General features: G+C 40.8%; 1 protein-coding gene across 1 annotated transcript in view; it reads right to left on the bottom strand.

Annotated features, from left to right (window-relative positions):
- Positions 1-10,386: 10,386 nt before the first annotated feature.
- The window catches only part of LOC129407243 (programmed cell death 1 ligand 1-like), a 9,807-nt gene continuing 5,786 nt past the window's right edge, over positions 10,387-14,407 (bottom strand). The window contains exons 2-4 of the mRNA XM_055147837.1: positions 13,249-13,605; positions 12,384-12,737; positions 10,387-12,019 (exon numbers count right to left, since the gene is read on the bottom strand). Coding sequence (XP_055003812.1) covers positions 11,940-12,019; positions 12,384-12,737; positions 13,249-13,605 — 791 coding nt within the window. The 3' untranslated portion in view covers positions 10,387-11,939. The remainder of the gene's footprint in view (positions 12,020-12,383; positions 12,738-13,248; positions 13,606-14,407) is intronic.

The raw sequence follows: 14,407 nt of genomic DNA, 5'->3' as shown, positions 1-14,407 counted from the left end.
ACAAACATTATTTACAATATTCACAGTTGTGCACTTTCATATTATTGAGTTCAGAGTCAATGATCAACGAGTTTGACGTGTTACAGTTCTTAGTGCGAGTTCAGATGAGCCGCAACGAAAGTTCATATAATCCACACAGGGTCACGCAAAAAAAAAACACAAAAAGACACAGAAGAGAATTCCAGAGATTTCCAGTTACGACAAAGTGTGTAACGCCCAAGTTCAATAAGAACCAGGGCCCACAGCAGGGGACAGTCTGTGTGTGTGTCTGTGTGTGTGTCTGTGTGTGTGTATGTGTATGTGTATGTGTATGTGTGTGTGTGTGTGTGTGTGTGTGTGTGTGTGTGTGTCTGTGTGTGTATGTCTGTGTATGTGTGTATGTGTGTATGTGTGTATGTGTGTGTGTGTGTGTGTGTATGTGTGTGTGTGTATGTGTGTGTATATGTGTGTATGTGTGTATGTGTCTGTGTGTGTATGTATGTGTATGTGTGTATATGTGTGTTTGTGTGTTTGAGCGGCTGCTTCACCTTCTTCTTCTCCTGCAGATATTTGCTCTGTGACTTTGGTTTGGTCTTTAGGCCTCAGCTCAACATCCAGAGTCTGGAGTGTTCAGTTTCTGGTTCAGTTTCTGGTTCAGTTTCTGGTTCAGTTTCTGGTTCAGTTTCTGGTTCAGTTTCTGGCTCAGTTTTTGGTTCAGTTTCTGGTTCAGTTTCTGGTTCAGTTTCTGGAACCTGCTCTGTGCAAAACAGAACCAGCAGTGACTGATACAATTATTAACGTACAACTAAGTCACTACAGGTGAGTTTGAGCTGACGTCATTGTTATTAAAAGTCCGCGTTGCTGCTGGGAAATATTTTGGTCAGGAGGCAAGAAACACGGTCGCGTCAAACACAGTGTGTAACCTCGTGTATTTCTCCCCGATAATGGTAAACTCCTGCTGCATTATCAGACGCACACATAGAAACACGGAAGAAGGAAAATGTCTTTTTCGTATTCTGAGTGAAAAGAACCACTAACGGTGAATTAAACGACTTTCAAACATCCGCAGAGCAAACGTAGAAGATCCTAACAAACCGTGGACTCCAACAAGTTCAACAACACATCCAGACTCTTGGAGGTTTTCATCTTTTCTGCTGTGAATGGCCCAGGAGTTTCCACCAAGTCATTGTGGATGTCGCCCAAGTGAATATTTGTCCAGGTAGTTGGAGATTCTGACCAGAAATGTGGTTTGGTCCAGACTCTGTCGGGTTGAAAAGGGTGATTTGTCGTCCGTCGATGTTTATGACCAATTTCTGGTCAAATGGTCTTGGGTCCTCTGCTGTTAGAGTGGAGAAATAACCAGGATCAATACCCTTTACGTGCTTTCTCGCTCCGTCCGTCATGTTGAATTAGTGTTTCTTGCCGGCGACCAAAATAATTCCCAGCATGCAACGCTCGCTTTTGTCAACAATGAAACTCGCCTATAAAAACAGTTTCACATCATCATAACATTTTGTCATAATAAGTCATAATCATAATAATCATCCATGTACATGTAGAAGTATTTGTCAGTAAATACCAGGAGTACTTCATAGTAAAATATTTTTCATTATCAACAGCAATAAGTCATTTTTAGATTAACTTAGATGAACAATTTATCATCATCATAATTTGTTGTCAAGAAAAGCGTCAGTAAAGTGCATTGATCAAACACATACAGCACCTTTAACAGTGATCGAGCGAGTGCACAGCTCTGTACAAGAACCAGAGCACTAGCACTAGCATTAGCATTAGCACTAGCATTAGCATTAGCACTAGCATAGCATTAGCACTAGCATTAGCACTAGCATTAGCATTAGCATTAGCATTAGCATTAGCATTAGCATTAGCATTAGCATTAGCATTAGCATTAGCATTAGCATTGTAGCTCCGAACGACAACAAACAAAGTGACACTCACCAGTTCCACTTAGTTAAATCACACAGACACACAACAGCACTTCATCATGAAGGCAGGAGCAGCATAACAGATACTTTAGAGAACTTTTAGAGGAAAACAGTCACTTTTTAAAGCAATAATGACAGACCTGCAGCAGCTCAGTCACACCCAGGACCGACAACACACGACTGAAGAGCAGCGCACAGTCATGTTTAAAAGAGCTTGATGCACTAAGGCTACGTTCAGACTGCAGGTTTAACGCTCAAATCAGATTTTTTTGTGAAATCCGATGTTTTTTCGAGGTTGTTCACATTTCCAGTTAAATGTGACTTGTATGTGACTCCAGTGTGAACGTTAAAGGTCCAAAAGTGTCCCACATGTGACACTGGAGACACGACGACGTCAACCGCAGCGAGCGTCTCTGTGTTTACAGAAGTTGTCCAAACATGGACGCAGCATCGAGCACCTGGAGATTTTAAAGTTCCTCTCGTACCGGAGCCAGAACATGAACAACTTACTCGTTTTAAGGAGGAGATTGAGAAGGAGAAGGACGAGGTTTTTGGTCGTGGTGTTTTGTGGTGAGTGGAGATGTGCTTCACTTCAGTCACACAGAGTTCATTAACAATTTTCTCCTACTTCAGCGCAGAATAGTGACGTTTGTGTCTTGTTGATAACGTGTAGGTGGATGAATGCACTTTGACCGTTCACACTGAAGTCACATGTTCAAAAGATCAGATATGTATCAGTTTCAGGAGCACATATCCAAGTGTCCTGGGTCACATTTGAAAAAATCGGATCTGTGTTGTTCCGACTGTCATTAAAAGATCAGATACAGGAGCATAAGGGCTAAAAAAATCGGATTTGGGTCACTTCAGGCTGCAGTCTGAAGGCAGCCGTATTGTATCACATCGTGTCACGTGTCATTGAGGCGCCAGTTCAACATCAGGACGTCCGGCACAGATCGAGTCACTTGTTGCTACGACGCCGTTCGTCATTATGGACCCTCCAAGAAAGAGAAAGTTTTCTTCCGTGTGGATCATTTTGATCTCATAACACCTGATAAAGTCATTTATTTTCCATTCCCGTTTCCACGGGAATATTTTTATGACCCACAGGTGAAATGGCGTCAATGCTCATCAGAGTTGTCCTATGCAACTCGAAACACATCAATGCTACGGCATTACAGAGCTCGTCATGAAAGAACAAAATACACCAGGAATGGACACTGGTGGATTAGTATTTTGTCATCAGTCACTAATTATTATGGAGGCTAATAATAATCTAAATCAAACACCTTTCCTTTTCACTTCCAGCTTCTAGAAAAGAGGCACTAAATCGATGCATTGTAAATATTATAATAAAATATGGCCAACGTTTAAGCATCGTTGAGGACGAGGGATTCAGGGAGATGCTGCAGACCCTTGAGCCATAATACACAACACCAACCAGGAAGGTACTGAATATGTCAGAAATGGCACTTAACATTAATAATTTGAATTATTATTATTATTGTTTGAAGAAATTGTATTATTTATTTATTTTTTCCTGTTTTACAGGCTCTAAAGGAAATGGTGTCTAAAAGATATGAAGCAGAAACCCTGAACATAAAAGAAAAATGACACTCCACCAAAGCAGTCGGTCTTACAGCTGATATGTGAACTTCAATAAACATGGAGGCCGACTTGGCTGTGACTGGCCACTTTGATACTGAAAATAAAATGTGCACCACTGTGCTGGGAGTTAAATACTTTCCCCAGAGTCACACAGCAGAGAATATTGCTGAGGAAGGTTTATTGAAAATATTCAGTACAGTTTGTGTTGGTGTTATATAAGGACTTTTTATTTATTTATGTATTTTTTTAGGTCACACAACATCTGATTGACAGCTGGGCCACTGCAGGAAAGGTCACAGGCTTTGTGACTGATGCTGGTGCAAATATGACAGCAACAGTGAGACTATTAAAAATCAGGCATAGTCCTTGCATCACACACACTTTAAATTTGATAGTTTAAAAATCTTGCGATCAAATGTCAGACCGAACTGATATCTGAAATAAAACCAAAAAAATTGTCACCTATTTTGGTTCCAGCACTGTCGCCACGGAAAAGCTGTGTCCAGTGCAACAGCAAAAGGAAAGACCACTTTTGAAGCTAATAAATGAAGTTCCAACACACTGGAACAAGCACTTATCAAACGCTGTCAAGAGTAACAAGCCAAAAAGAGCCTGTTTGGGTGAGTCCTTAAAAACACCGACGCCTGCACTTACTGATGAGGAGCACCACATCATTGCAGAACTCCTGGTTGTGCTTGGCCCTTTTAATTCTGCTGCTACTGTGGAGCTTTCAGAGGAGAAGCGAGTGAGCGGAAACAAAACAATTCCAATGATGAAAATGCTTCACCAGACAACGCAAAAATGTGCCCCATCTTTGCAAACATCGGTTGGAAAATAAAACTGTCAGGAACTGGACAAAAGAGTCATGGAAACCTTAAAGACTTATGAATCTTCTGGACATCTCTCTCTGGTGACCTTGTTGGACCCACGATACAAAGTGTTTGGTTTTTTAAATGGGAACAAGATGAATGAAGCAGTGAAGCGACTAAAATGTGAATGTGCTGCAGAGATGAGAATTTCTGGGTCGACTTCAACACCACAGGAAGATCAGCCTGGCCCCGCATCTCATTTACCAGCATCTTCTAGTTCAGGTTTGTATTTATTTGTTCAGAATGTATTTGTTGATATTTAGGATTTACATTTTATGCAAATCAGGTCATGTTTTGTAGACGACCTGTGGCAACAACTAGACATGGAGGAGACTCAGAGCAGAAGAAACACAAGTTTTATGGCTGATGCTATAATAGAAGTTCAGAGAAACTGTCAGCAGCAAACATTCCCAGAACTGAAGACCCACTGGAATATTGGAATTCTCAAAAAAAAGACCAACCCACACTTATTCAAACTGTCCCAAAAATATTTGTGTCCTCCTGCCTCATCAGTTTCTTATGAATGAATTTTCTCTAAAGCTGGAGAAATAGTTTCCAAGAGGAGAAATCGTTTGAGCCCAAACATGCTTCAAAAACTTCTTTTTCTTAATAAAAATATTTGAAATCCACCCCCACCCCCTAAAAAAGAAAAAAAAAAAAAAAAGACAGGCACTCAAATGTTACAAGCACAAGTGTTCACAAGCACTCACATGACACACACAATGAATCATCACAAGAAGATTCACTCTAATTTCACAGAGATGATTGAACATTGGCCCAGTTGTTATGTTCACATGGAAAAAGTCAGATCTTGCACTTTGTGATGCAAACTCATTACAATGTGTTTCTTTTGTAGTAAAGCTGCAGTACATTTTTTAAACCACTAGATGGAACCCACACACTCACCAACACAGTGTGATACAGTCTGGACACACAAGGGGAAAAGTGTGATACACACTGAGGGATCATCTGCTCATCACTACTTTTCAATGTGTTGCAGCTTTTCAATGTGTTGTGGCTTTTTAATGTGTTGCAACATTTGCATTTGTGTTGCGGCATTTGCGTTTGTTGTGACCCCTCTCGGCTTCCACAGCAGGATCCAGGACAACCAGCAAATAATTTAAACCACACACAACAAATTACAAACTGAAGGCCTGGGGCTGTAACACTCAGTGTTTCCAAAACCAAGGAATTTTGTTTTGTTTGGAGAGACAGTGACAGTGTCCATCATCTTTTGTAACTTTTGTCCAGTTACAGATTAGATTTTTTCATTGTGGATCAAACCTCAGAGGCTCCATTTCCACCAAAACTACATCACTTTTATTAAGACGTTAACAGTCACAAACGTTCAAAAACTGAAAGCAAAACCAAACTCAGCAGCTGAAATGAAAGGCAGTTATAAAGTTACACCATAAACAGCTGGTTATTAACATATGCACGTGTCCTGACGAGGACCAGAGGGCGGGACCACATTACACCGGTTTTAAAATCACTGCATTGGCTCCCTGTGTGTTTCAGGATCGATTTTAAAGTTCTTTTACTGGTTTTTAAATGTCTTAATGGTCTTGGGCCTTGGGGGGGGGGGGTGTCTGTGATGTTTGGTTGTGTCGAGTCGGGCAGCTGTGGGAGTTGGGTTGGTGGGTGGGTGAGTGGAAATGTGGGATTGTTTTTAATCTGTGTAAAGCACTTTGTGTTACATTTTTGTATGGAAAGTGCTTTATAAATAAAGTTTGATTGATTTGATTGATTGATTGATATAGAAGACACAAAAAAATCACATTTACATTCCCCTTTTTAGAATTGCATTAGAATTGTATATATGGAAGATAATTTATTCCGTTAGATTTAAAATTTTAGACACAGTTGAATTTCTGACTTTGAATTTTATAACTCTGAAAAAATAATTATTTTGAATTTTAGTTGCTGAAATTGTAAATGTATTTTTCAATATGTTTCCAATTCAAAATGTCACCTTTTAAATATTCAGCGCACAGATTTTCAAACCCTCAAACTCAGCAGACAAAAGTCAGAGTGTAAAATTTCACCGCAAAAATCCAAGACGGAAGCGTGGGTCCTGTGCGCGACGAGGACAGAGGCTGGTTCCTATTGGCCGTTCTCATCTGTGGGCGGAGTTTTACACTTGACAAATCAAACAGACGAGGTTTGGATGAGGTTTAGTCCAAACCCCGGGGTCTAAACGCGCTCGCCTGTTCAAGTCACTGGGCCGAGCTCAACGGTTCAAGTCTCCAGATTCGCCTTTAGCAGTTAGGTTCTTCCTGTGGCTCATTGAACATACACAGTAAAGCTTTTTTTTTTTTTAGCTTTTTTCTCATGCAGGCACCTTCGCCTTGTCACGATCTGCATGTCGGTCTGACACATGACATGTTCTGTGCTCACAAAAATGAAGCCAAAGCACAGAAACAGACCGAAGCTGCTCCTGATCCTCCTCCTGCACCCGGACTGAAACTACAAAAACACACACAGGCCAACTTATCTCGTTAGAAATGATCAAATATTAAGACGTGTTTGTATCATTTCTCCTTTTTTTGTAATTATTTTATTTAATGTCCAAACAGGCGACTTGTAGATCCTTTTATTTCTGCTTCATTGTTGTTTCAAACTTGAGTCATACTAATAGTTCAGAGACACGATCACTCAGTCAACAACGGAAATATTCTCATAAATCCGTGCGTCAGTCGTTCATTTGTTCTTTAAAATAAAACAAAAACAACTGTCTTCGTTATTTGTCTACAAAACCAAAACCAGGAGTGTCGGGATGGGCCCAGAGGTGCACCCTCGTAGACGGGTGATCAGGACTGAGAATTAGTCCTGGTTCAGTCCGGGTTTAGTCCGTTATCCGTCGTCGCTACGACACTTGCGGTTGGATTTCCAAATATGGAGCCTGTAACCGTGACAACCGGGAGCTTCATGTGAGCGGAGCTGAACTCTGTGGAGACGTCACGCTTGCTTTAGAACACTTTTTTTATACAGTTTAAGGCGGGCAGACAAATACAAGCAGCAACATCCTCTAGGTATTTGAACAGATCCATGGACAGTTCTAACCAATCTGGTCCACTGAACCATTTCCTGTTTTTTACTGACTCAGATTGGATCAACTTCCTTAGGTCTTGGATCTTTGCTGTGAATTTTTTTCCCTGAGAATTTTACACTCTGAATCTTGACTGTTGAATTTAAAGGTGGTATGGAGGATTTTTTTTGTTTTGTTTCAAATTGTCAATGAATGTTCAAAACAGCATTATAGAGACGCAGCAGCCTTGTTATTATGATGACCAAAAAAAAAAAAAAAAGAATGAAAGTCTGTCAACTGTGGACGTGATGGGGCCAGATAAACATCAGCCAACAGATAAAGAGGCTACCTCGTTTTTTATTGGCTGTCAGGTTGTCAATCAAACTCCCTGCGTTTCTAGTGTCACTGAGTCGCTGGGATTATGTGGTTTACATTTGCTTCTCACGCATTCCATAGATGCAAGACGATGTGGTTCTTAGCGGGGTTTTTGAACTGTAACTTCCTCGCAGTTCATACAAAGACGGGGGACGAGAATCCACGACCAGTTCGCCGCAAAAGAAAGTCGGTTTTTGAGATCACTGAAAAAAGAAGAGAAGAAGGGGAAAAGGAGCAAAGACCAACTGAGGTCATTCTTGGAGATTCCTTCCAGCGACGGCGCGTCTGAAGCAGATGAAGGCTCTAAAAACTGACGCGTCGGTCGATAAATTACTTAAAAGACTTCAACAATGATTCTGACCGTGCACAAGCTAAAACCAAGCGTGATTTCTAGTGTAAGGAGGAGGCGGGAGGAGACGTTTCTACTTCGGGAGCTGCAGAGTCACTGTATTTCTTTTTCCTTGGAAAATCTTCTATACAACCTTTGAGAGCTTGAAAATATTTGTGCTTAATATTTAAAAGGTGATTGTTTTTATAAAAATATTTTAAACACAGCAACTAAAATTCTGAATAAAAATAATTCAATCATGTTTTTTCAGAGTTAAGTGAGAAATTCATTGGCACTTAAAATTCTAAATCTAATTAAACAAATGATCTTCTTTATAATATCTTATAGATGCATCGTTAGAAGCAAATAACACAACATGTCACAAGTAGAAATATCTTCTGTTTGCTACTTTCTGACTCTATGCAAATATAAACATTCATCCTGGTATCAAATGCACTGCAGTGTACTTTGTCTCTGTACCAACATTTTCACTTCATTAATAAACATGCTGCTTTACAATACAAATCTTTACTACATACAGAGTCTTCAGTATCACCACGTGTCATTTGTCCATTTGATTTTATTTGAGAATAAAAACAAAGTAGGTGGTATTTCACTTCAGTGGGATATAGAACTTTTTCACAATGGCCGGAAGTGCCGCGATGTCGAGTAAACGTCACGTCCGGTTAATGGTTTTCAGTGTAAATGTGTGTAAATGTGAGTCGTATTCTTCATAAATCTGCTCCATCACCAAATCTTCAACCAACAAACTCCACAAAAGATAAACATTCTAACATGAACAATTTATCCACAACGATCAAGAGAAGAAAGATGAAAGTTTAAAGAAGAACAAAAACTTTATTGCCTTATTTTTATTACTCATTACTGTATTTAAAACGTAAGGCTGCAGCACTTCAAGTTCCTCTCACCAGCTCCTGACTGAATCCAGACGATTAACTCATCACATCCAGTGGAGCAGGGTTCATTTCAAAACTTTTCCATGACTTTTTCATGAGTTAAAGTGAATTTTCCAGGACTTTACGGCTCCTACATGTATAGAATTGATCAGACTTTTAGGCTAAATCTGAAATGTTTAATTCTTTCCACTCAATTTATGGTTTGGGATTATAGTTTTTGAACATTTAAAATCCTGTCAGTGCATTTATTGTCGTCTCTTTTAAACAAAAGACGTCCAGAAATAATGAGAATAGTCTAATGAGAGCTTAACAGAACGCTGGAGTTCTTGATACTAAAATTCCATAACTTTTCCAGACCCGGAAAATGACACTTTCATTTCCATGACTTTTCCAGGATCTCCATGACTGTGGGAAGTCTGAGTGGAAGATGAGGTGGTGATTTTAGCCAGGGGTGTCAAATTATCACGTTAATTGCGATTAATTAATTACAGTCGTATTTAGTGCGTTTTGTTTTTTAATCGCGTTTTTAATCTCTAACTTTAAACTCTTTCTGTTTGCGAGTTGCCTTATTATAAAATCTGTTTTTATGTGTTGTTGGGACAATAACACATCGCTCTCGCAAAGAATTGTAATTTTCATTCCCGTTCTCGCCGCATCTGCGATAAACCTGCACACGTCTGATCTCTGAAAACATCACGACACAAACACAGAACAGACTCACCATCAGCAGAACATCCCTCTGTCACAGAGAGAACACCCCTCTGTCACAGAGAGAACACCCCTCTGTCGCAGAGAGAACATCCCTCTGTCACAGAGAGAAACACCCCCTCTGTCACAGAGAGAACACACAGAGAGAACATCCCTCTGTCACACAGAGAGAACACCCCTCTGTCACAGAGAGAACACCCCTCTGACACACACAGAGAGACATCCCTCTGTCACACAGAGAGAACACCCCTCTGTCGCAGAGAGAACATCCCTCTGTCACACAGAGAGAACATCCCTCTGTCACACAGAGAGAAACCCCTCTGTCACACAGAGAGAACACCCCTCTGTCACAGAGAGAACACCCCTCTGTCACACAGAGAGAGACACCCCTCTGTCACACAGAGAGAGAACACCCCTCTGTCACAGAGAGAACACCCACACACCTCTGTCACAGAGAGAACACCCCTCTGTCACAGAGAGAACACACCCCCCTCTGTCACAGAGAGAACACCCCTCTGTCACACAGAGAGAACACCCCTCTGTCACAGAGAGAACACCCCTCTGTCACAGAGAGAACACTCAGACTCCGCAGAGTCGCTGTGTCCTTTAGTCCGACAGAAGTTGAACCGCATCCGCTTATTTTATGCAAATGAGTCATGTGGTTTTAAGTTTTGTTTCTGTGAGACTTGTGCAAATCTGCATTAAACACATGATAATGTCAAACAGCTGATGTGGCTCTAGAGTGTTTATGTTTATATGTTGTAAAGTTGAGTAATATAGAGTAACAGTAATAATAATAATGATGATACTGTGGAGTGTAAGTGACTGCATCTGTTAAAGTTTGTTAAAGTCTTTTAATCTGCCACAATAATGTAATAATGAATTTAAATGAAAATACCTCAAGTTGAGACTTTTCTCAGCAATTTTTAGGTGAGATTAAAAAGACATTAATTACAGAGCACATTTAATTAATCTCTCAATATTTTTTATCGCTTGACAGCACTAATTTTAGCAAATTTGTATGAAGAAAAACAAAAAACCCACCACTTCATTCCAGGTTAAGGACATTTGTACCAAGTAAAATATTACCTTTTTTCCCCCTGTGATGCCACATTACAGCAAAAAGCAACACATTACAGTAATTCATTACTTTTATAACGCGTTACTCCAAACACTGTTAATGAACTACTGAGCAAAACTAATGTTATGGTCGTGAATACATCAGAAGTAACTTGTGCACTCAGACTGATTCTAGAATTAAAATTAAAAATCTATTTCATGATGTTGATATTAACATAGACAGAGAGATTTGTGCAGTTTAAATGTTAGACCTGTAATCTGTGAACATCTGTAACATTTGAACTGCACAAATCTCTCTGTCAGTGCAAATATCTACATCGTGAAATCTATCAATTTAAAATTTTAATTGTAGAATGAGTCTGAGTGAACAAGTTCCTTCTGTTTTATTCATGATCATCACATTAGTTTAGTTTCTTGTGTGGTCATTGTTTCCTTAAGTTTTGCTCTTTTTTCTCTTGATAGTTGTGGATAAATTGTTCATGTTATAATGTTTGTCCTTTGTGGAGCTTGTTGGTTGAAGATTTGGTGATGGGGCAGATTTATGAAGAATATGACACATTTACACACAAACATTTACACAGAAAAACATTAACTGGAAGTAACGTTTCCTCGACATCGCGGGACTTCGGGCCATTGTGAAAAAGGTCTATTAAAGAGGGGGTACGTGACATATTTAGATCACCATGTTCCTTTTATTGTTTTGAAAATGCTCTATTTCCCCAAAACATCATATTAACATTTTGTTTTTGACAGTCACTCCCCCTTCAGAGCGTCACAACTCATGGAGCGTTCGTCCCACTAATGAAACTCCTGCACGTCACAACAGGTTCGTCCAGTCTCTGTGTCACAGGTGTGTCATGCTTTTGTATATTTCTGGAGAATTGTCCCGTGAGGGCGCGTGTAGACCTGTGGGCGGAATAGGGCCCAGGAGAGATCACTAGATTACTCAAATATGCATTGATGAATCTAAAACCTCCTTAGACGTGTTTTGGATGAGGAAACATTAGAACTTCGTCGAAAGTTCCAGAAAGTCAATTGTTCAGAATACCCCCTCTTTAAGTTTTTAATTCTCAAACAAAATCAAATAAACAAATGACACCTTTACTATTTGAAGAAGTGAAGTATCAATGAGATGAAGACGGCAGCCACAAAACCAACTCCAGCTTCGAACCTGCAGGCCCCACCTGAAAAACACAAGAGACATCAGGAGTCTGACCCGCAACCTCCAAGAGTCTGACCCACAACCTCCAAGAGTCTGACCCACAACCTCCGAGAGTCTGACCCAAACCTCCGAGAGAGTCTGACCCACAACCTCCGAGAGTCTGACCCTCAACCTACGAGAGTCTGACCCACAACCTCCAAGAGTCTGACCCGCAACCTCCAAGAGTCTGACCCTCAACCTACGAGAGTCTGACCCACAACCTCCAAGAGTCTGACCCTCAACCTACGAGAGTCTGACCCACAACCTCCAAGAGTCTAAACCACAACCTCCGAGAGTCTGACCCACAACCTCCTCACTGAAAGGATTAGCCGCTCTGCCACACTCACTTGCCAACACATCGAGGATGATCACTTTGGCAGGTTTTGATTGGTGAGTGTCCCTCTTCATGCGGTGCTGTGATTGGACGATGTAGCCGTGGTACTCTCCGCTGTCGCCGGGCTGGGCTCTGTGCAGGACCACGGACAGGTCTTGGATCTGGTCTTGGTTCTGGTCTTGGTTCTTTAGTTGGACACGGCCGTCGTACTGTGGGTGCTGGTGGTGCGGGTGGCCCATGCCGTGGAGAAACACGAAGTGTTCTTCATCTTCGGGGCGTTTCCACATGATGGAGGTTACAGGGTAGTCCACAGGCTCCATCTTTAGGACCACGTCTTGTCCAGGAAGTGCCCGGATCCTCTCAGGCTCTGCGACAAAAGAACCAGAAAGTATGGAAGCCCATTTCCAACAGTAAATAAAATAATAAAAAAACAGCTCACAGAAAGTCATTATTATGACTTTTAAAGTCATATTTACGAGTTTAAAACTTGTAATTATGAGTTTTAAAGTCATAATTGTGACTTTCTGTGAGGCTTTTATTTTTTATTTACTGGTGGAAATGAGCTTCTACAAGAAAGTCACAGTTTGTCATGTCAGTTTTATATTATAAAGTGCTGTGTGCACTTTGCAGCTGATGTCATCAACATTCCTTGAGGGTGTGATGCTAACTGTAGGCACTGCTCAGTATGAAGTTCTTTTTCTCAAGTTAGACTTTATCTGAACTTTTGTTTACATGATGTTTTTTTATTCCTATTTAATTGTTCAAAAATGACTTAATACAAGAAAAAGTCCTCTGATAAGAGAATAAACTGTAGAGTGCTCAGTGGGCGTGTACGGACGGAGGTCAAAAGGAGGTTAGTCGATAGATTGTGGACTCACCTGGATCGACTACTTTGAGGTCGATGACTTTGACCGGCGGTGTGTTGTACACGGAGCGTTTCTTGACGTGTGATGAGCTGAAGACGGTGCATCGGTACCGACCGCTGTCCTCATGGCTGGCGTCCTTCAGGGTCATGGACAGGTTTCCGTTTTTGAAGGACGGGTCTTTGAGTTCTACGCGATCCTTGAACTGTCCGTGCTGATAGACCAGGTAGGGCCGTCCATCTCGGAACAGGAAGACGTTGTTGTTTTCCAGGTCCTCTCGGGTCCATTCCAGAACCACATCCTGGAGGTTGGTCCCTGGAGGAGCGAAGCAGGGCAGGACCACACTTTTCCACAGGGACACTTCTAAAGGCTCTGTAACATGTTAAACACAGACTTTTACGCATTCACACTTTTGATTAGACTCAGGTCAGTTTCCTGGACAGTCCGGTTCGTTTGGGCGACACGTTCTGGTCTCCCTGGGTCAGTTTATGGGGTCAGTCTCTCATGTGTCTCTTTGTGCAGGGGTTACATCGGTCACTATCGGGTTTAGACGTAGACTTAGGCTTAGACAGACTTTATTGATCCACAAGGGAGATTACGTGGGCACAGTAGCTCACACATCACTTTATATTACAATAACAAAGAGTAAAAAAATATAAAAATTAGGGATGTAACGATATCCAAATCTCTCGATACAATATTTTCACGATATGCATCTCACAGTAGGATATTTATTGCGGTAATTATTGTAGATAGGACACTTTTATTTGCTTTTAGAAGACCTTGACAAGATTCTGGTGTGAATTATTACTGTCATAATCCTAAGAATACATGCATCCCGAATTTTGGACTTCCAGTCATCGTGCAATTCATACTGGGAATGATCCTCCGAAAAAGTGAGCGTCAAACCTCCATGTTTGTTTTCCCAGTGGGATGTGTCTATTGACAAAGTCGACCTTTTCAAGTCTTTTGAACCATATCACTTTTGTTTCTGGTTCTGATATTGTCATATTTTAGTTTTGGGATTGGTTCTTTCTGTGGATCAATCCTGCCCATCACCTTCACCTTTCACTATTTTTCAATTCCGTTGGGAAGAGAAACAGTTTGAACAGAGGTTTGAGTCACACACATCTGATTCACTTTTGCATTTATGAAGTTCACAAACACATTTCTC

This window comes from Boleophthalmus pectinirostris, unplaced genomic scaffold (genome assembly GCF_026225935.1).
Source record: "Boleophthalmus pectinirostris isolate CB_2022bp ecotype Guang Dong unplaced genomic scaffold, ASM2622593v1 HiC_scaffold_9, whole genome shotgun sequence".
NCBI lineage: Eukaryota > Metazoa > Chordata > Actinopteri > Gobiiformes > Gobiidae > Boleophthalmus > Boleophthalmus pectinirostris.
Note: the sequence above shows the minus strand (reverse complement) of the source record. Positions and strands in the feature narration are given on the sequence as shown.